Here is a 22612-nt window from a genome sequence, read left to right on the forward strand (position 1 = left end):
TTCTGTCTCAGTAAATGACATCACCCATTGCCCAGCCAGAAACAGTGATCATCTCCCTTCTCCCAAGTCCATGCTGTCAGTCCCCTCATCTAACTTCTCAGCTCTACCTCCAAGATACATCCCCCAAACTGTCCTGCCACCTCCCTAGTCTAAGTCCTTTTGCCTGGATTATTGCATTAGGATCCTTTATACTCTTGTTACCACCCAGTTTATTCTGTACCCAGCAATCAAAATAATTTTTTTAAAAATCTTCCATTTTATACATTTGAGAAGTATTTATTAGACATCTACCATGTGTTAGGCACTGTTCTGGGCACTGGGGATACAGCGTGTGAAGTCAAAAACCCCTACTCTTCATAGAGCTTATATTCTCTATGGGGAGGTTAGATAATAAGAGAGAGAAGTGAAATATGTTGCCATGTTTAATGGGATTAAGTACTAAGAAAAAACAAAAACAGAGAAAGGAGTTAATATTCTTTTTTTAGTAGAGTAGCCAGGGAAGGCCTGGGAAGGTGACTTTAATAGAGACCTAAATGAGATGAGAGTATGAGCAATGCAAGCATCTGGAGGAAAAATGTAGTCAGATCATGTCACTCTTGTGCTAGAAATCTTTCTGGGGCTTCTACTACATTGATAATAAAATCCAGATTTCCTAACTCGCTGCTTCGTCTCTCCTGTCACTTCACTGCAGTCACACTGGCTACCTTTCTGTTTCCCAAAACATGCTAAGCTCACTACAGAGCTTGTTCCTTTTTGCCTGAAATATTTATTCATTTGTTTGCGAGGCTGACATCTCATCATTCAAGCATCAGGTTTAATAGTATCACCTCAGAAAAGCCTTCTTTAATGATCCTATCTAAACTAGCTCCTTTTCCCTAATCTCTTTTTTGTTACCATGTTTTAATGATTTTATAGCACTTAACCACTGTCAGAAGAACTTGAAAAACACCTGTTTTTTGCCTGCTTGCTTCGCTGGAAATGTATAGATTCTGAGAACAGACTAAATTTACTCTTGTAGTCCCATGCCCAGTACTAGTAAATGAAAGAATGAAAGTTCATTGATGGGGGGAGAGTTGGAAGTATGGTCTTTCATCTAAGAAAAAGATTTTTTTTAATGTGCTTTTTTTTTGGAGTAGTATCTTACCATAGCCATTTCTTTCCTTGTTGAGCAACAACTTTATGACTAAGGAGGAGTGCATTTTGGGTATAAGGATGTTTTGATCCCATAGACTATTGCATTATTTTTTACTTTTGTAGAGACGCTCTCCTGGTCTGCGTTCTGACTCTTCTTTGGAACAGAGCTTAAGGATCACTGTTGGCAATGACCATTTCTGTGTTGGCATACCAGAACGGCGGCGGCTTAGTGATCGACTGGGGTCACCAGTGGATAATCTGGAGGATGTGGACAGGTAGGCTTCATTTGAGGCAGGGCACATTATAATAGTGCTGGAAGGTGGAAAAGTTGCTCTTTTCTGAATAATGTGTTTGAAAGAGTGGTGCCAGCATTGAAGTTACGCCCTGTGTCTGGTACAAAGTGTACCATTGGAAAAGGCTTTCTGAGTGGGGAGAGTATACTGATGATTCTGTTGCTGAAAGAATGACGTAGAAGAAAAGACTTTAGAATGTTCATCCTGGTCCAACTGGAAAGCTGAGGGGACAGAAACAGAGTTCTCCAGATGGAAAACAGTTGAGATGATAAGGATTCTAAAATACTGGAACTAGGATCCTTTCTACAAAGAAAAGTTCTGGACAAAATAGGAAATCTTATTTTATTTTATTACATTTTTATTTATTTATGATAGTCACACACAGAGAGAGAGAGAAGCAGAGACATAGGCAGAGGGAGAAGCAGGCTCCATGCACCGGGAGCCCGACGTGGGATTCGATCCCGGGTCTCCAGGATCACGCCCCCGGCCAAAGGCAGGTGCTAAACCGCTGCGCCACCCAGGGATCCCGGAAATCTTATTTTAATGGTGTTATTTTAAGCTTGATCAGGTTGAAATATAGGTTCAGAGTTTAGTTAAATTTATGTCTAACATGTATCAATATTAAATATATAAGCATTGGGACACCTGGATGGCTCAGCGGTTGAGCGTCTGTCTTCAGCTCAGGGCGTGATCCCAGAATCTGGGATGGAGTCCCACATCGGGCTCCCTGCGAGGAGCCCACTTCTCTGTGTGTGTCTCTCATGAATAAATAAATAAAATCTTTAAAAAAAAAAAAGCATTAATAGAAAGTTAAAGCTCTTTAAAAATGTTTAATTTCAGTTATTAGTTTATAGTTGTTGAGTGCTAAGGAAGGACAGATACACTCCACGGATTATTAAATATAGGTCCCCAGGCATTAGGAACTTAACTATATATGGGAAGTAATTAATCCTATTAGGTATGTCTCACCTCATAAAAGTCAGTAAATAAGAATGGGAATATAGGGAAAGCACTCAGAGCTGGGAACCATGTCTGTTATGGTCTCTGCCCAGCATACTAGGAGTTTTCGCAAATAATTAGCAGTAGCAACAAATCAATGTAACATTCCTTAAAGCTGAGACTGTCCATGCATTGGTACACTGAACATAGACAGGTGGGGGACAGCTGGGCAGGAAGTCTGAAGACTGGTGCTACCCTTTGGTAATATTAACTTCAAAGCTGCAGTGGCAATTTGATGTGGCAAAGCAAGGCAGGACAGTTCTAGGTCATATAACATAGCTTCTGAAGATAGGGCTCTAAGGTATGTGACTATATCCCTTAATTGAGGCAAAAGCCCTTGCCCTTCTGGCTGCTTCTATTTTGGGAGATGATTGAGTAGGTGGTGCATGATGTGACTTCCTTCCTTCCTTGTTAAGGTTTTGAGGTAACTTTAGAATTTCCTCTGGTTAGGTGTAGGTTGTCACCTCCCCTTTCCATAAGCTTTGTTATGCACATGTGCTTCAGAGAGCCAATTGTCTTTTTTTAAGTTGTAAAAATTAAGATTTTCCTTTTAGGGAGTTTGGGACCCAGAATCATGTGTTTCAGAGAGACAAGTCTATTTTAGAGAAAATGAGATTAAGGTTCTAAAAGGAGCTACCCATGGGGCACATGGCTGGCACAGTCCGTAGAGCATGCCACTCTTGATCTCAGGGTTGTAAGTTTGAGCCCCATGTTGGACATAGAGATTACTTAAAAAAAAAAAAAAAAAGAAAGAAAGAAAGAGGGATCCCTGGGTGGCGCAGCGGTTTAGCGCCTGCCTTTGGCTCAGGGCATGATCCTGGAGACCCTGGATCGAATCCCACATCGGGCTCCCGGTGCATGGAGCCTGCTTCTCCCTCTGCCTGTGTCTCTGCCTCTCTCTCTCTCTCTCTCTCTCTCTCTATCTCTCTATGTGTATGACTATCATAAATAAATAAAAATTTTAAAAAAAAGAAAGAAAGAAAGAAAGAAAGAAAAAGAGAAAGAAAAAGAAAAGAACCAGTCCATTATTTAGATTTTTTGTTCCCTGTACTTTTGTTCAGTATGGTTTGGTGGATAATTACTGTCTACTAAAACCAGGTCATAGGACCATTGGTGTTTTCAGGATACCTTCTGACTGTGTGTCCTATCTTCAGCTAATGAAACAGGCCATTTCCATCTTTTGTATGTAGGTATTTCACACTTTTTCCTGGGGGCACCTGGCTGGCTCCCTGGGTAGGGCATTCTACAGTTCTCAAGGTTGGAAGTTCAAGCCCCATGTTAGTTGTAGACATAACTTAAAAATAAAATCTTCAAAAAAAAATAAAATCTTTAAAAATAAATAAATAAATACCTACCTGGGACCCTGGTATTCTTTCTCTGCCCTTGTTGAATATATTAAATTTGATATCCATTTTGGATTACAGCCAAATTACCAGGGTTGTCCATGTTCTCACCTTGGCAGCTCTGTGTATATTACTCTTATTCTGGAAAGGGAACATGTTGTATGAAGGCAGTCAGCTTGTGATTTGTGAATGTGAGGTCAATTTCCCCTGTTAACAGCCAAGTACTCTGCACATTGTATGTTCCATTCATGGAATTCTCAACTCTTCCTTGCCCTGACAGAGGTTGAAGGAGCAGGATTTTCCCCCTCCGATTTGCCTTAGGGAAGAGACAGAAGCACACAGTTTTCTTCTAGCATTTTGGGGAATCAGCAGAGAAAGATTGGGAAGTTTGGGCTCTGGAGGATCTTTTTTTCTTATTTTTTTTTATCATATACATTTTTAACAGCTTTATTGAGCTATAATTCATATACCATAAAATTCACCCTTTTAAAGTGTACAGTTCAGTGACTTTTACTATATTCATAGAGTTGTGAATCCACTACTACGATCAATTTTAGAACAGTTTTATTACCTGTACTCTTAACTATTTATTAGTTAACTCTACCACCTGTTCTAGCTTATCATCAATCTACTTTCTTTATAGATTTGCCTATTCTGGATATTTCATATAAATAGAATCATACAGTATATGGTCCTATGTGACTAGCATCTTTTACTTAGCATCATGTTTTTCAAGACCCCTTCATGGTTTTTTTCTTTTTTTTTTTTTTTTAGATCCCTTCATGTTGTAGCATATAATAGTACTTCATTCCTTTTTACTTTCAGTAATATTTAATTATATGTGTTTTGTTTATCCATTCATCAGTGATGAATGAATGGATAAATTTGGGTTGTTTCCACTATTTGGCTATTGTGAATAATGTTGCTATGAACAATTGGTATACAAACTTTTATGTGGATATGTTATCATATGTGTTTTTTTAACTTATTTAATATAATTCATAAATACAAAAGTACAAAGAGGGAGTTCTCCTCTACTTGCTAGATGAAATGCTACCCAATTCATGAATAGCTTAATAAAGCTAATTAAATCTTTAAAAAAACAAAAAGTAGATTAGGGACACCTGGGTGGCTCAGCAGTTGAGCGCTTGCCTTGGGCCAAGGGTGTGATCCAGGAGTCCCAGGATTGAGTCCCATATCAGGCTCCCCACAGGGAGCCTGCTTCTCTTTCTGCCTATGTCTCTGCCTCTCTCTCTCTCTGTCTCTTATGAATAAATAAAATATTTTTTTAAAAAAGTAGTTTAGTACAGTGAGCCCCCATGTACCCATCACCCACATCTAACAATTTTTTAAATAAATAGACCTTATATTAGAAAAGAGTTGGACTTAACTAAAGATTTCAAAGAGAGTGTGTCCCCAGACTGTTCTGAGCTGCAGGGTTATGGAGCCTTTTGTAGGGCTTACTTTTACTGTAGCCAGTTCTTTTTCTTATCCTTTGGGAGACTTGAGGAAGGAGGACATGAGCTTCTAATAAGCCTATGTTTACATGATAGTTCATTTTTTTTTAACTGTTGATGTGTCTTTTTTCATTTTTTTTTTTTTTTTTTGCCTCCTTTTGCTGGAGATTACAAGTCTGGACTGAGACTTTCTGGGAGTCATCTTGTTATTTCTAGCTTCTTGATATTTAGGACTGTATTAGATCTTGAGCTAGTATGTCATTTAGTGGTAATATATAATAGTTCTAGTGCAGAGCTGAACACAGAAGTATGGATGAATTTGCCACTACCTGTGGAGCCTGTTTTTTCCCCCCCTTACACTAATACAATCAGAGACTTTTTTTTTTTTTAAGATTTTATTTTATTTATTCATGAGAGACACACAGACTGAGAGAGAGAGGCAGAGACACAGGCAGAGGGAGAAGCAGGCTCCTCAAAGAGAGCCTGATAGGGGACTGGATCCCAGATTCCAGGATCATAACCTGAGCCCAAGGCAGGCACCCGCCCACTGAGCCACCCAGGTGTCCCAATCAGAGACTTTTTTATGGTAGATGGTGGTATAGCAATGGAATAACTCACACATGTTCCTCCCTGGAAATAGGTATGTTCATGGCTAACAAACCTATAGAGTAAAATGTTTTACTCTAGTTAGGTTTGCTTTTCAGAGATCATCCTTGGTTCAATCCCATTTTTTACTATTTTATACTCTATGGAAACCTCAAAATTCCCTAGATTCTTGGGGAGGAGGTGAGTTATAAGAACCTGAATCCTCATGGGTGGCATTCTTTTAGAGGAGGTGTTAAAGTCTTTCATAAAGTTATTTGTAGGTCTTACCTGGGTCTGAAACTGAACAAAGGCAAGACTGGTGAATGAGAAAAGGCAACCCTTTGATGTTCTGCTAACTCAGTCCCAGAGAAAGCAACTAAAAAACAAAATGAAAGAAAAGTTAAGATATCTTAGAAACTTGAAAAAAAAAATAAAGGCAAGTACTAGAAACTGCAGAAAACTGTGAGTGGAATGTGAGTGACGTGTAAAATTTTTTAATTCGGATTACTTAAAAGTTGTATGCTCAGAGTACTGGAGGATCTTTATTTCTCTGTGATTAAATCAGAAACTTTTTTGGGGGGCAGTAGAAGCTCTATGACCACAGTACCCAAAAAGATTAGGACTATTGTGTATGGTATAGAGCTCTGAACTGAAGGGACAGTTCTATTCTATATTTTTATCTTCATGTAACAAAGGTCCAAGACCATTTTATTTCTGTGAAATAAAAATATATTGTGAGCCAAACCATCACATGCTCTTTCCCAGATCCAGGATTAGCAGAGTGCTTGTGGGAATAGAGGCAAAGTAGAAAAGAGGGAATAAGACAGTCTGTGAAGGTATTTTATGGTTTTTAATATATGAACTAGCAAAATATAGCATTGGAGAACCTTCTAAAACATGTGAGAAAATCATGCCAATTGTATAGCTCAGTAGTTAAAAAAAAAATGTTTCCCAGAGTGAAATACTTCTTTTCCAAATGATATATAGAACTTTACCTCATAAACAGATAAAATTGTGGCTAGTACAGTTTCACTGCTGTGGAAGGCTCAGAGCTATGCAGACTGTGCTTGCTTGCTTCCTTTCTGGATTTTATTTATTTATTAAGAGCATGAGTGGAGGGAAGGGAAGAAGGCCAGAAGCAGACTCCCTGCTGAGCAAGAAGCCCAACATAGGGCCCAATACCAGGACCCTGAGCCAAAGTCAGATGTTTAACTGACTAAGCCACCCAGGTGTCCCCTGCTTTCTTAGCATGTCCTTCCTTTAGCAGCTCCTGAACAGTCTTCAGAATCTCTGTAGAACATAGCTTGAAAATCATTGATCTGGCCTGGTGTTTCTCAAATTTTAAAGTATATACAAATCCCCTGAAGAGCCTATTAAAATGCATATTCTGATTCAGTAGGCCTGAATGGAGCCTGAGAATCGACATTTCCAAAAAGTTCCCAGGTAATACTGATGGTGCTAACTCAGATCACACTCTTGGTAACGAAGAGCTAGAATTTAAGCTAGTGCAGAGTTGTGTTGTGTTGCTTTTTGTAGTCTGGTAGTGGTATTTTCACATCTCCCAAACTCGTGTGATATTTTTCATCCCCAAAGCCTAGTCAAAGAGCTCTAGGCTAAGAGCTCTGTCTAGACAGACTAGTAATATCTCCCGTTGGTTAGAGGCTGATGCTACTTGTGCCCTGGGGAAAGGGAGAAGAAATGTGCCATAGGTTTTTTCTTAGACTTCATGATTATCGTGTTTTGTCCTAAGTATTCTGTAGCCCTCTGCGGAATGTCAGGCTCTTAATGTCTGGTCTTGCTCTTTCCAAGTCTACTGTATTCAGTGATGCTTGTCTCTTTCTTCAGGGATGAATGTCAGGCTCTTAATGTCTGGTCTTGCTCTTTCCAAGTCTACTGTATTCAGTGATGCTTGTCTCTTTCTTCAGGGATGACCTGACTGATGATTCTGTCTTCACTCGAAGTTCCCAATGCTCTCGAGGTCTTGAAAGATATATTTCCCGGGAGGAGGGACCTCTTAGTCCCTTCTTAGGACAACTTGATGAGGACTACCGGACAAGAGAAACTTTCCTGCATCGTTCTGATTATAGTCCCCATGTCAGTTGTCATGATGAGCTGTTGCGGGGAACAGAACGGAATAGAGATAAACTCAAAGGCTCCTACGCCATACGACCAGAGGAAAGGAGCCGGGAAGCCAAACGACCCCGTTATGATGACACAGAGAAGATACATAGCATGGGAGGTGATCACACAACTTTTACATCAGGGACCCGCAACTATCGACAACGTAGAAGAAGCCCAAGCCCTAGGTTTCTAGATCCTGAGTTTCGAGAGCTGGACCTTGCCAGGCGAAAACGAGAGGAAGAGGAGGAACGGAGTAGGAGCCTGAGTCAGGAGCTGGTTGGAGTTGATGGTGGTGACACTACCTGTCCCATTCCTGGACTGTCAGGGGTTCTAACAGCATCGGAGCCAGGGTATTCTTTACATCGGCCTGAGGAAGTATCTGTGATGCCCAAGAAGTCAATTCTGAAGAAACGGATTGAGGTGGACATGGAGCCTTCTATTCAGGTCTCTGCTGCCTTTCTTCTAGGGTCTCTTGCTAGTCCCCCTAATATCTTAAAACTTGGTTACTTTCCTGGGGTGGGGGGGTGCCCGTAATGGAATCTTTGTGATATATTCTGGACCAACTTTGTTATGCCTATGAGCTATATCTTCCAGGATTCTCCAAAGGAAACTGTAGGCCTTGTAAATACATCAGTAGACGGCTTCTATTGTCATATATTAGGCTTTCTAAATAAACATTTTTGAGTATTTATTATAAGTTTTTTTCTTTAAATTGGATAGTCCTGTAGGAATCTGAATATGGATGTCTTGGAAATGACGTTTGAAGGGCAAAAGGAGGAGATTATCTGAATTTTCCTAATTTCTCTTTAGAGAAAAGATCTATGAGTGGCAAGATACTAGATCAGAAATCATGTGATTCTGATTCTGGTCCCACTGCCACCAACTTGCTGTGCGATTTTTAGGCAAGTCACCTGACCATTTCGGGCTTTGATATTTTTTTCCTTGTCTATGAAAAGATGAGCATGATCACTAGTTTTTAGCTATTCTCTTAGGAGCCAAAGGTTTCTGAAGGCACATAAGGAAGCAAGGGGAGGCCTGATCAAGGGTTTCACAGTTTCTGATCCTACTTCTGCCAGAGCAGCTTCAATTTTATATGTTGTTTTTTTTCCCTCCTTTGAGGGACCCATGGAAAAGAAACTAGCTAGAGCATTCTAAAGTCCTTTTGAATTCATATTTCTTGGTAAAGTTTACAACAGATGGGCAAAAGTGAGGATTCATGCCAATCTGCCTTATTTCCTGTTCTCCTTGCTTCATCTGAAGCATTTGGAGAGGTGGAGACCTGAATCTTCAACCTAACTAAGGGTACTGTACCTCCCTTTCATTCATACTTATCATTCCTCTATTAGTTCAAGAAGAACCAAATATTTACCTCAATTACTAGTTTTCTGAGATTCTGCATAAAGGCTAAATCAGTTGTGCTTGTCTTTGCAGCTTGAGAGTTTTTCCAGCAGTACCAGCTCCAGCCAGGATCACCCTGTGTACTCTGGTCACCCATCTCTTCCACTAAGTGGTGCTATTGCTGCTTTTGCCTCAGAGATTGAAAATAAGGGGACTATGGTAGAGACTACCCTGAAGGAACCTCAGGGCAACCTCTACCAATGGGGTCCCCTCCCTGGGATGCCCAAAGACAACAGTCCTCTCAGAGAGAAGTTTGGAAATTTTCTGTGCCACAAGGAGAAATTGAATATGAAGGCTGAGGGGCCTGAGCGACACACAGACTTCTTGCTGCCCCATGAGAGGGCTAGCCAGGATGGCAGTGGTTTTTCCCGCATTTTGAGCATGTTGGCAGACTCTACCAGTACACAGGAAAAAAGGCGCCGTAGTTTCCCTGACATTGAGGATGAGGAGAAATTTCTCTATGGGGATGAAGAAGAGGATTTAAAGGCAGAATCGCCACCAAAGCCCCTTGGGGGTTCTGATGGTGAAGTCTTGAGACAGAAGGCAAGCCCCTTGCCCTCTTCAGCTCCAGCTGTAAAACTAGAATCAATAGAAGAGACCAATCCAGAATATGCCAAGATTCATGACTTGCTCAAGACCATAGGGCTGGATATTGGGGTAGCAGAGATTAGTAAACTGGCCGCCCGTACCCAGGAACGACTTCATGGCAAAAAACCATCACGTTCCTCTGCTGACCACCGTTCATCAGTTGACCGGCACTTTTCAGCAGACCGCTGTTCCTCAGTTGACCATCGTTTCTCAGCTGATCGGCACTCCTCAGATTCTCACAGACTGGAGAGCAGGGAAGCACACCATAGCAATACACACTCCCCAGAGGTGTCCCATCCACATCCAGTCTCCCCTGTAGATCCTTACCTGCTCACAAAAAACAGCCCCCCATTCCTGAAGTCTGACCAATCAGTGGGTCATATTGCAGGGCCAGAGGTAGTTGGCAGTGGGTTTCAGTCATCTGTGGCTGTCAGATGCATGTTACCATCAGCGCCATCTGCCCCCATCAGACTTCCACATCCTGCTTCATTATCTCAGTTTCACATGCCGAGGGCCTCTCAGTTTGCTGCAGCTCGGATACCTCCAAACTACCAGGGACCTGCCATTCCCCCTGCTTCCTTTGATGCCTATAGACACTATATGGCATATGCAGCCTCGAGGTGGCCCATGTACCCTGCTTCTCAACCATCAAACCACTCTCTACCTGAACCACACAGGGTAATGCCCGTTACCAAACAAGCTACTCGTAGCCGTCCCAATCTCCGTGTGATCCCCACAGTGACTCCTGATGAGCCCAAGCAGGAGGAGTCATTGCTAGGCTCAATTCCTACTGCTCAGGTGCCTGTCCAGGTGTCTATCCCATCACTCATAAGATACAATCCGGAGAAGATCTCTGATGAGAAAAACCGTGCTTCCCAGAAGCAAAAGGTGAATATTAGTTTTGGGCATTGTGTGCCTGAGCCTTCCTATTTTGACATAAATTGATATTTGTCTTTTATAGGGACTAAGGCTCTTTTACTTAAAGTTTTTGGAGGCTGCTGTCCTCACTCTTAAGTAATGTACATATCTTCTCTTTTTTTTCATGTTTTTTCATTAGTACTAAACTAAATCCAGGCCCCGGGTCCCACTGCGATTTCTTTTTTCTTTTCTTTTCTTTTCTTTTCTTTTCTTTTCTTTTCTTTTCTTTTCTTTTCTTTTCTTTTTTTCTTTTCTTTTCTTTTCTTTTCTTTTCTTTTCTTTTCTTTTCCTTTCTGATTTTATTGATTGATTGATTGATTGATTGATTGATTTATGAGAGACACAGAGAAAGGCAGAGACACAGGTCAAGGGAGAAGCAGGCTCCCCACGGGGAGCCTGATACAGGGCTTCATCCAGGACCCCAGGATCACACCCTGAGCTCAACGACTGAGCCATCCAGGCATCCCCCACTGTGATTTATTGACTTTTTTAACTTTCTGGACTTAAACACTATGGGTAGGAGTTGAAAACTCTGAAGTTTTCAATATGACCTTGTTAGGGAGTGAGGAACCAAAATTGGATTGGCTGAAGGAGAATCGTAAATCTGTTCTCTCTTAGTGAATTTCAGATCTTTTTCCTATAGTGATTATGTGGGTTGAAAGCTAATACCTGGTTGTTGCTTGGAATTTAACCCAAGAAATAAGCTTTGCTTGTTCTGGCTTATTAGAGTCTAGGAATAACAACATTTTTTTATGACATTTAAAAAAATTGTTTTTTTTTTAATTTTTTTTTTTTTTTTTTTTTTTTTTTTTATGATAGGCACACAGTGAGAGAGACAGAGGCAGAGACACAGGCAGAGGGAGAAGCAGGCTCCATGCACCGGGAGCCCGATGTGGGATTCGATCCCGGGTCTCCAGGATCGCGCCCTGGGCCAAAGGCAGGCGCCAAACTGCTGCGCCACCCAGGGATCCCAAAAAAATAGTTTTTATGCTACAAAGCTCATTGTGTTCTCAGGTATAGAAAGGGAGCAGTGACTGGGGTAAAGATAGAATAATTCTAGATGTTTTAAAACAGCAGGTAGGGGCGCCTGGGTGGCTCAGTCAGTTGAGCGTCTACTTTCAGCTCAGGTCATGATCCGGAGAAGGTCATGATCAAGTGCTGTGTTGGGCTCCCTGCTCAGGTGGAAGCCTGCTTCTCGCTCTCCCTCTGCCCCCTCCCCCCCCCACCATTTTGTGCTCTCTCCCTCTCTCTCAAATAAATAAAAAATTTAAAGAAAAACCAACAGATAAAAATTATGTAGGTATGAGAATACAGAATAGATTTCAAATAGAAAAACTAATGCATACTCTTAATTTTAAAGGTCCTTAGTAACAACTCACTTTGTTTAGGAACAAAAAAATAATATGTATAAATTTGGTTTACTAATAAAATAAGGAAAACCTAAGGAGAAAAAAAAGGAAAAATTGAAGGGCCAATCATTTTTTTCAGTTTAAAAGAAATTTAGCTAATTCTTGAGAAGATAAAAATCATTTCTTCTTAATGTTTCATTGTACTTGGACACTCTGAACTTCAGTCTTTTGGGAAGGAGGAGGACTGTTTCAATACAGACAAAACCAAAACCCGAGACTGCACAGACACCGTTTGGAGACTGAGTACTTTCCTTTTACTTCCTCTTCAAGAACCTAGCAGTTAATTCAGGGTTGATAATAAACAGGTTTTCCACACTAGTCCATTATAGACAAGCTATATATATTTTTTCCATCAAATAGTAGTAATACAGTTGAAACTGTGGGCTTTTGGCTATATGTGACCTGGATTTTATTTTATTTTATTTATATATCTGGATTTTAAATTTTCTTAATAGTATGACCTTGGATATGTTACTTGATCTTTCACAACTTCTGTTTTCTTACTATAAAATTGTCATGAGAATTAAATAAGATGATACATGTAATGCAACTAACACAGTGTGTCCCCTATAACACTTACTAGTTTCCTTCTTGTTGGCTCCCTTTGAGCTCAGAATCACTGTCTAATAGTTGCTGTCAGTAACTTTAGGTTAATATTAATAGTGTAATGCTTCCTGGGGCTCTTGGAGGGTTCAGTCGGTTAAGCATCTGATGCTTAATGTTGGCTCAGATCATGATCTCAGGGTCATGGGATTGAGCCTCACATTGGGCTCCATGTTGGGTGTGGATCCTGCTTGAGATTCTCTATCTCTCTCTGCCCCTCCTAGCCCCCCGCCCTGAAAAAAATAGTATAGTGTTTCCCTACATAAAAATAATGCTTTCTGAGCAATGTAGCTCAGAAAAAGATAATTTTATTCTGGATAATTTTATTCAGAATGAAATACCACCTTTGCTATAAAGTCAGAACTTTTGTATGCAGACATTGGGATCCTTGGGTTCTGAAATCATCTACCATAAAGGCTTATGGAAGAGAGCAATAGAAAAGGGAGGATGGGGGATCCCTGGGTGGCTCAGCAGTTTAGTGCCTGCCTTTGGCCCAGGGCGTGATCCTGGAGTCCCGGGATTGAATCCTACATCGGGCTCCCTGCATGGAGCCTGCTTCTCTGCCTTTCTCTCTGTGTCTCTCATGAATAAATAAATAAAATCTTTAAAAAAAAAAAAAAAGAAAAGGGAGGATGTTGGAGGCTGAAGGATGTTGTATTTTGCAGGTTATTGAAGAGAGGGAAAAGCTAAAGAGTGACCGGGAAGCTCGCCAGAAGAAGATGTACTACCTCAGGACCGAATTGGAGAGGCTTCACAAACAACAAGGTATCAGACACTCCTGTGCATGACTGCCTTTTTGCAGTAACTTGAGTAGGAGATCCAAATGGAGAGCTGTGAGGACTCTTAGACAGGTTCAGTGACCTAAAGCCTTATACTTTAAAAAATTTTTTGACTTAATTAGAAAAAAGTTACAATAAAAAGTTACAATAATAGTGTAAAGAATTCTCAGATGTTCTCTGTCTATGATTATTAGCATTTTATCGTATTCTATCCTTTTTCTCCCCTCTCAGTCTTTGTGTGTGTGTGTGTTTCCTGAATTCTTTGTTTTAGATATTATTATAGAATTCTATAAGTTTTAGATATTTATTTATTTATTTTACTCCTAAAAATTGTGAAGGTGAACATTCTCCTAACAACAAAGAATTCACTTGCATAACCATAGTACACTTACCAAAATTAGGAAGTTAACTATAATGTAATGGTAATCTACTGGTCTTATTTCTATTTCATTGATTGTCCTAATCCCTAAAGCAAAAGAGAATGCAAGATTATGCATTGCATTCAGTTGTCATGTTCTTTTACTCTCCTTTTTCTGTAACGGTTCCTGAATCTTTGTATTTCATGACATTGACATTTTAGAAGAAAAGTCACATATTTGTAGAATGTCCTTTAATTTTGGTTGGTGTGATGCTTCCTTATAATTATATTTAGGTTATACATTTTTGACAGGAACATCACAGAAGTGATGCTGAGTTCTTATCAGATGTTGATTTCAGTCCTGTTACTGGTGATGTCAACTTTGATCATTTGGTTAAGGTGCTGTCTTCAATGGTTTCTTCACTGGAAAGTTATTATTTTATCCTTTATAATTAGTAAATAACTTATAGGAAAGATGCTTATAGGAATAAATATTCAGTTACTCCTCATATTTCCTCTCACTAGTTTTAGCATTCATTGGTGATTCTTGACTGAATCAGTTATTATAGTGGTCGTTAAATAGTGATTTTTTTAATCTCATCATTTCTTCTGCCTTTATTAGTTGGCTTTCTACTGTGATAAAGAGCTTCCTGTCCATCCCTCTTCTTCCATTCATTAATCCATTTTTGTCAGTATGAACTCATGGACTCTTCATTTAACAAGTTACAATAATTTACTGTCATTTATTTTCATGGCCGAAGTATCCCAGATTTGGACAGGGGAGTCCCTTTTAAGTTGATTACTGTGTCCTTTAATATGTTCCCATCATTTTTGGAGTACTTCTTTTTGGCACAAAAAGATGTTCCATAATGCGTCTCTGATTCCATTTCTTCATCTGTGCTTTTAGGAATTCACATCCACACTGAGGAAAGAACATAACAAGGCTTCTAAATATTACAGCTTGATGAGAGTCTGGAAGAACAGAGTGGGAGGAGATACAATTTCTTCTGTTTGGGTTTAGATTGTTTAGGGATGAAAAATTTAGATATTAATCCTGAGAGGATTATTTCATCAGGACCATGAGTTTGGAATAGGAGGTAACATTAGGTGAACCTGAGGCAAAACCTTACACTCAATGTAGGTACTGGTGAAGGGTCCTTAAATCAGATAAAGTCAAATATGTGGCTGAATGTTTTTTGCCCCATGAACAATACTGTGGTTTTCTGAAGAAGACTACCACCGAATTCATTGTTTGATTTTTAAAGATTTATTTATATGAGAGAGAGAGCGAGAGAGAAAGCAAGGGCATGGCAGGGTGGGAGAGGGAGAGAGAAATGTAAGCAGACTTCAGGCTGAGCATGGAGCCCAGTGTGGGGCTCGATCCCAGGACCTTGAGATTATGACCTGGCCAAAACCAAGAGCTGGATGCTTAACTGACTGAGCCACCCAGGTGTACCTGGATTCATAGTTAACAACACAAGGACAAACGCATACAAACATATATACCATTTTGGGGATTCATGGAGTTCCTGAAGCTGCCTGTAACTCCTTAGCTAGTAACTCCTCCATAAGAGATAATGTTATCACTCATCCTTTATCCTCCATAGAAACTTTACCTAGGGGGTGCCTGAGTTGGTTAAGCATCTGCCTTCAGCTCAGGTCATGATCCTGGAGTCCCGGAGCAAAGCCCTGTATCAGGCTTCCGGCTCAGTGGAGAGTCTGCTTCTCCCTCTCCCTCTGCCTCTTCCCCTTATCCACCCCCCCCCCACTTTTATAAATAAAAACAAAATCTTTAAAAAAAAAAAAAAAAGGAAAGAAACTTCACCTAAACTAGCCCAGGTGGAAGGAGAGTCTGTCTTGCTTTTAGGAAGAAATGGGTTTTTTTTTTTTTTTTAATTTTTTTTTTTTTTAATTTTTTTTTTTTTTTAATTTATTTATGATAGTCATACAGAGAGAGAGGGAGAGAGAGGCAGAGACATAGGCAGAGGGAGAAGCAGGCTCCATGCACCGGGAGCCTGACGTGGGATTCGATCCTGGGTCTCCAGGATCGCGCCCTGGGCCAAAGGCAGGCGCCAAACCGCTGTGCCACCCAGGGATCCCAGGAAGAAATGTTTTAAGGGAAAAGATTTTGTGACCATAAACTTGGGAGATTACTACTTATGACAGAAAAATGGCTTGTCTTAACCTATTTTCCTTGTGTTTCTTCTTTTTTGACATTTGACTACTCAGGAGAAATGCTACGCAAGAAACGAAGGGAGAAGGATGGCCACAAAGACCCACTCCTGGTGGAAGTGAGTCGGCTTCAGGATAACATTATGAAGGACATTGCAGAACTTCGACAAGAGGCAGAAGAGGCAGAAAAGAAGCAGTCTGAACTGGACAAAGTGGCTCAGATTTTGGGAATTAACATTTTGGATAAATCCCAAAAGTCTTCACATGACAGTAAAGAGACCATAGAGAAGCCTGGGAAAGCAGACAAATCTAAGAGCCCAGAAAAAGTATCATCATCCTCAAACTCCTCTTCTAACAGCAAGGTAACAACTCAGCTTTTCCATTTCTATTCCGTCTTTTATTTCATGGACTCCTAAAGAAGCCTTCTAACTGAGCATTTCTTAGTTTCCTTTTACAGCCTGTTCTTACTCTTATTAGAGTTATTTTTGTTTTTTTTTATTTTTTTTATTTTCTTTTTATTTTTTTTTTAAATTTTTTAATTTATTTATGATAGTCACACAGGGAGAGAGAGAGAGAGGCAGAGACACAGGCAGAGGGAGAAGCAGGCTCCATGCACCGGGAGCCCGACGTGGGATTCGATCCTGGGTCCCCAGGATCATGCCCTGGGCCAAAGGAAGGCGCCAAACCGCTGCGCCACCCAGGGATCCCTAGAGTTATTTTTGTAAAGCACAGATAGATCATGGGACTCTACTTCAGAATTTTAATAGTTGTCATTGCCCACAGAGTAGAATCCAAATCCTTAGCATTCAAGGCTCTTCATGTTTCTGTTCTAGCCTTTACTCCTTAACCCACTCAAGCCTTGTCTCTAATCTTCTTGTAATTTACACATACACCATTTTGTGCGTTCACAGCAACAGGGTCATCACCATGCTGCATGGCCAGTGAGTATATTTCAGTTCTCAAATCAATATTTGATACAGGGAGCCACTGTCTCCTAAAAATGCTTTCTTCCCTTGGCTTCTCTCACATTTCTTTTCCTCCTAGTATGCTGGCTGCTGCTCCTTATTAGTGTCTTTTGCTGCCTGTTGTCTTAATACCTGATCTTTAAATATTTTAGTTCTACAGGACTCCGTTGTAGCTTAGTTCTCCAGAGTTCTGCTCTCTCCCTGGGTCATTTCATCCAGGTCTATGCTAAAATACCATGCTGTCAACATCTGGTTTTGTATTCTAGCTCAAATGAGTCTGATGCGGCCCAAATCTGAGTGTCCAACAGCCTTAGTCACCATTTCCGCTTCATTGTTTCATAGACACTTTGAAATCAACATATCCTAAACTAATGATGTGTTTATCCTTCCTCTTTTCTGCCTTCAGTGTTACCCATCTCAGTGGCCCTACTGTCCAACAAGGTTTTTTTGGTTTGTTTTTTTGTTTGTTTTTAAAGATTTTTAATAATTTGAGAGAGAATATGGGAGAGAGCACAAGCGGGGGAGCAGCAGAGGGAGAGGGAGAAGCAGGCTCCTTACCTAGCAGAGAGTCCCATGTGGGGCTCTATCCCAGGACCCCAGGATCATGACCTGAGCCAAAGGCAGATATTTAACCGACTGAGCCACCCGGGCACCCCTGTCCTACAGTTTTCATGCCAACAACCTACAAAGCTTTCTGTGTTTCCCTCTCCCTAACTGCTGCATGCTGAGTCAATGACAGATTCTTCCAATTCTCCCTCCAAAGTAAATCTCAATTTCATCCATTTCACTATCTTTATTGCCTCCAAGTTCAAGCCACCTGTAAAATTTGCTTCTTTGACTACACTCTTAATCCTTTCTCCACATACAGCCAGTGATTGCAATACTCTTTTGCCTACCTCTTCAGCTTTGTTTCATGCTCCTTTTCCCCCTTGCTCATTATAATTTCATTACTGGCCTTTTCTTCTTCTTCTTCCTTTTCTTCCTCTCCTCCTCCTCCTCCCCCTCCTCCTCCCTTTTTTCTTCTCTTTTTCTCCTAGTTTTTTTTTTTTTTTTTTTTTTTTTAAAGTAAACTCTAACCCCACCTTGGGCTCTACTTCACAACTCTGAGATTAAGAGTCACATGTTCTACCAACTAAGTCAGCCAGGTGCCCCTCATTACGGGCCTTTTCATTTCCTTAAATACATCATCCCCTGTAATGTCTTTGCATTTTCTCTTCTTTCTGGTTACCGTGTAGATTTCAATCTTTCCATATCACCTAGATAACTCATATTCATCCTTTTTTTTTTAAGATTTTATTTGTTTATTCATGAGAGACAGAGAGAGAGAGGCAGATACATAAGCAGAGGGAGAAGCAGGCTCCCTGTGGGGAGCCTGATACAGACTCGATTCCAGGACCCTGGGATCACAACCTGAGCCAAAGGCAGATGCTCAGCCACTGAGCCACCCAGGTGCCCCACTCATATTCATCTTTCAGAGCAAAGCTTAGATTATTACCCTCTCTTCCTTAATTTCCCAGCCTCTTATATTTGCCTGATAGACACTCTTATAATACCATGTCATTTTCCTTCTTAGCATTTCTGACAGTTGTAATTATATAATTACATGGGTTCCCTCATTTGGATTTTAAGGTTCAAGGGATTAAGGACAATTATGTCTCATTCTCCAGTATAGTCCCCAATTCATAGTTCAGTGCCTAACACATAGTAAATGAGTAATGCCTAAGAAATATTACACTACGTCTTACACTCCTTCCACCTCAAAACGCACTTTTCCAGATGTGCAATATGATGTTATACCTCTCTAATTTTGCATTAATAATCCTCTTAACCTAGAATTACCTTTCTTCCACTAAGGCCCAATTTGATTTTTTTAAATTAACATATAATGTATTACTGGTTTCAGAGGTAGAGTTCAGTGATTCAGCAGTCTTATATAATACCCATTGCTCATTACATCATGAGTCCTCCTTAATGTCCATCACCCAATTACCCCCCTCTCCCCTCTAAGGCCCAATTTGAATATTACCTACTCCATGAAAAATTCCTGAATTCTACCCCAATTTAGTCTACCCTAATTTAACCAGTCCTTTTTTAGTATATTAAATAATATATTAATATATAGTCAGCTCTCCCATAATATATTTTCTTTGTAAGGTTTATTTCATTTTTTATTATCTAGAACTTGATTAAGATCATGTCTGTTCTCATGCCTGTCTCCTCCACTAAGTAAGAACTCCCTGAGAATAAATATCTTTGTGTTTCCTATGGCATCCACTTTGTCTAGTATATTGCACATGCTCAATTCATGGTAGGGAAGTAGAGAAGAGGATATTCTGTATCCTGTATCAACCAATCTGTAATTTTTCCATGTTGGGGATCCCTGGGTGGTGCAGTGGTTTAGCATCTGCCTTTGGCCCAGGGCGTGATCCTGGAGACCCAGGATTGAATCCCACATCGGGCTCCCTGTATGGAGCCTGCTTCTCCCTCTGCCTGTGTCTCTGCTTCCTCTCTCTGTGTCTCTCATGAATAAATAAATAAAATTAAAAAAAAAAAGTTTTCATTTTTCCATGTCTTCCTGGAGAGTTCTCATTTTTAACCAGGTAGAACTATACTCTTTTTATACCAGGGTCATTGAGTTCAGGGCTTTTGATGGGAGAAGAGTTTGAAAGTTCTGGCCATTCATTCATTTATTTATTTATTAAGTTCTGAGCCTTTATAGTTGAAATATATATTGTTTGGGGTCCATTTGTACACTAGCCCCATAATGACCTATCTCCTTGATTTGAATGAGGCTTCATGTTCTCTGAGGCCAGTATGGATATGTTATAATTCAGTATTCATTTCAGTAGAAAGGAATGTTGATTCTACAACCTCTTTCCTACCTGGTTGGTATTCTTTCTATGCCTCTCTTTAAAATGCAGAGTTGGTTTGAAATTTTCTTTCTCTTTCTCTTCATTTCATGAAAATAAACACATATACATACAATTACACAATTCATTTACCTAGAGACAGCCATCAGTAATATCTTGGTATATATTATTTCAACTGTTCATCTTCTGTTTATTAATTCATTAAACAAATATTTACCAATCTCTAAGAAAGCGACAGGTACTATTTTAGATAGGGGGAAGTATAGCAGGGAACTATACAGACAAGGTTCTAATTTTCATGAAATAGGAGAAGATAATAAATAAACAAGTATGGGTTAGGTAATGACAAGTGCCTAAAAAAAGAAAACAGGATAAGGGATATAGAGTAGTTATAGAAAATTATTCGTATAAAATGACACTTCACAGTCTATGTCTATTTACATATTTTATTGATTATTCAAATGTATTTAGTTTCTTGCTTCTTTCAGTATATCATGAACATCTTTTCCACATTAATAAAAGATTTCTATGGTATAATTTTTTTTTGGTATAGTTTTTAATGACTTTATTTTTTCATTGTTGCACAAATACCAACATTTATTTAACCAATCAGATCACCTTCCATTTGACTTAATAATTTACTTTGGATAAATGTCAAGGAGTGGAATTGCTAGGTCAAAGGGTATAAAGAATTTTGAAGTGTATAATATATATTCTTAGATTATCTTTCAGAAAGATGATGCCATTTAATATTTACCAGCAATGTATACACGTTCCCATCCCTTACCTGCTGGATATGATTTATTGAGTGACTTTTGAATAAGACTCTAGTAGTAATTCAAAGATTACTCTTTGAAGTCTGTTTCCCTTTCTCTAGCCTGTCTTCCTCTTCTCACCAGCCTTAGTTCCTTGATCTTCTCTCCTCATTCATACTTCCTCCCTCCTCCTCCCTCCCTTCCTCCCTCCCTCCCTCCTCCTTCTTCCAAATTATTTTTTTCTGTGCCTCTTTCCCCAACATTAATCAAAATTCTCATTTCCTGAGTACTTTGTTCTTAGCTTGCTGACACATGAATTCATATTAAGGTATTATTGACAATCTGGGGAGTCTATGTGTTTCAAAAAGGATTCATGTTAACTCAGAGGTGTTAAATTCTAATAATGGTGTTTTAGGCAGTTTGAAATATTTTATCCAGATTCTTTTAAGTCATCCCATGTAGATGACTGTCTGCTTTATCTGTGCACAACATCAGCCCTACTCTCCAGTTTTGCATACCAGGGTGTGTCTGTGATAAGTGGGTTCACTATTATGTGTTTTCTGCATTTTCTTTTTTGTTTTTTGTTTTTTTAATTTTTTTAAATTTATGATAGTCACACACACAGAGAGAGAGAGAGGCAGAGACACAGGCAGAGGGAAAAGCAGGCTCCATGCACCGGGAGCCCGACGTGGGATTTGATCCCGGGTCTCCAGAATCGCGCCCTGGGCCAAAGGCAGGCGCCAAACCGCTGTTCCACCCAGGGATCCCTTTTCTGCATTTTCTTAACCTGTTAGTTACCTCTTCCATGTTGCTTTTTCTTTTCTTTTTAGTTATCATTATGATTTTTAAATTTAACTAATGTATTTTATTGCATAGGGAACAGATTCAATATCTATCGAAGGTTATATAGTAAAAAGACTCCTGTCCATCCTTGTCCTGTACTTCCCCTCTCCAGAGGCAGCCAGCGTTTCCATAATCTTGAGTATTTTCCTAAATATCTTAGGATGTATAAGTAAACATATTGCCATTACGATATATTCTCCATGATAAGGTAGTACTATGGAATCTAGTTCTGTTTGAGCCTTGTAGACAGATTTCTCATGAGATTTTCTCCCATATTATTTATAGCTTTAGGCACTAGAAATATGTCATATGGCCCTATATCTGCTATTGCAGTAAGCTACCTGCTTTTTCTGAGAGAAGACAGATCTAGAATTCCTTCTGAGTGCAGGTGTTTTCCCCTCTAGGAATCAAAGGTAAACAGTGAGAATTCCCATACTAAGAGCCCCAAGCCTGCTGAGAGTCCCCAGCCAGCTGCTAAGCAGTCTGATCAGCCTATTGCTGCCTATGAGTATTACGATGCTGGCAATCACTGGTGCAAAGACTGCAACACCATCTGTGGGACCATGTTTGACTTCTTCACTCATATGCACAATAAGAAGCACACACAGGTAGGTATCTTGCCCACTGTTATTTCCATTCTTGCCCTCCTTCTCCTCAAACTTCTACACCCCTATCTGCATTACAAAGCTGGAAAATGAAACATTCTCCAATGGGCAGGAGCCCCAATCTGAAGAACCAAGAGATACCAACAAAGGAGACACCATCCCCAGGGCTCAGTCCAGGGGACCTGCCTGTAACTAAACACCATGACAAGTGTAAGTGAGGCTTCTGCCTCTTTTGATTCCTTGAGTACCTGATTATTTCTTTAATTTTATCCATTGCTAGTACTTGCTCTAACATTTGTTTACCTTTTCCACAGGTGATTTCCGTTTAACAGTTGGCAGAGAGGGTGGGGGTGGGTAGCTGGGGGCTTCTGGTCCTCCTGGTGTGGGGGAAAAAAAGAAAAAAGTGGGTCATTGAAT

At 40.0% G+C, this 22612-nt stretch overlaps 1 protein-coding gene and 1 long non-coding RNA gene across 20 annotated transcripts in view; one reads left to right on the forward strand and one right to left on the reverse strand.

The window, feature by feature from the left end:
* ZNF318 (zinc finger protein 318) overlaps nucleotides 1-22612 on the forward strand; it is a 30473-nt gene that overhangs the window by 1855 nt on the left and 6006 nt on the right. The window contains exons 2-7 of the mRNA XM_072832877.1: nucleotides 1258-1409; nucleotides 7737-8376; nucleotides 9364-10806; nucleotides 13514-13613; nucleotides 16215-16519; nucleotides 21995-22198. Of these exons, the coding sequence (XP_072688978.1) occupies nucleotides 1258-1409; nucleotides 7737-8376; nucleotides 9364-10806; nucleotides 13514-13613; nucleotides 16215-16519; nucleotides 21995-22198 (2844 nt within the window). The remainder of the gene's footprint in view (nucleotides 1-1257; nucleotides 1410-7736; nucleotides 8377-9363; nucleotides 10807-13513; nucleotides 13614-16214; nucleotides 16520-21994; nucleotides 22199-22612) is intronic.
* Nucleotides 315-22612, reverse strand: part of LOC140636988 (uncharacterized) — a 50260-nt gene continuing 27962 nt past the window's right edge. For 2 of the 19 annotated variants that reach the window (XR_012034231.1, XR_012034245.1), the window contains 3 exons: nucleotides 22499-22572; nucleotides 20005-20072; nucleotides 13789-14907 (listed from right to left, as the gene is read on the reverse strand). This is a non-coding gene — a long non-coding RNA (uncharacterized lncRNA). Of the gene's footprint in view, nucleotides 1649-3781; nucleotides 4086-6099; nucleotides 6188-13484; nucleotides 14908-20004; nucleotides 20073-22498; nucleotides 22573-22612 lie in introns of those variants that run through there. The other 17 variants (XR_012034242.1, XR_012034241.1, XR_012034235.1 and 14 more) reach the window with 16 other exon arrangements.

The sequence above is a fragment of the Canis lupus genome, chromosome 7 (genome assembly GCF_048164855.1).
Source record: "Canis lupus baileyi chromosome 7, mCanLup2.hap1, whole genome shotgun sequence".
In the NCBI taxonomy this organism is placed as follows: Eukaryota; Metazoa; Chordata; class Mammalia; order Carnivora; family Canidae; genus Canis; species Canis lupus.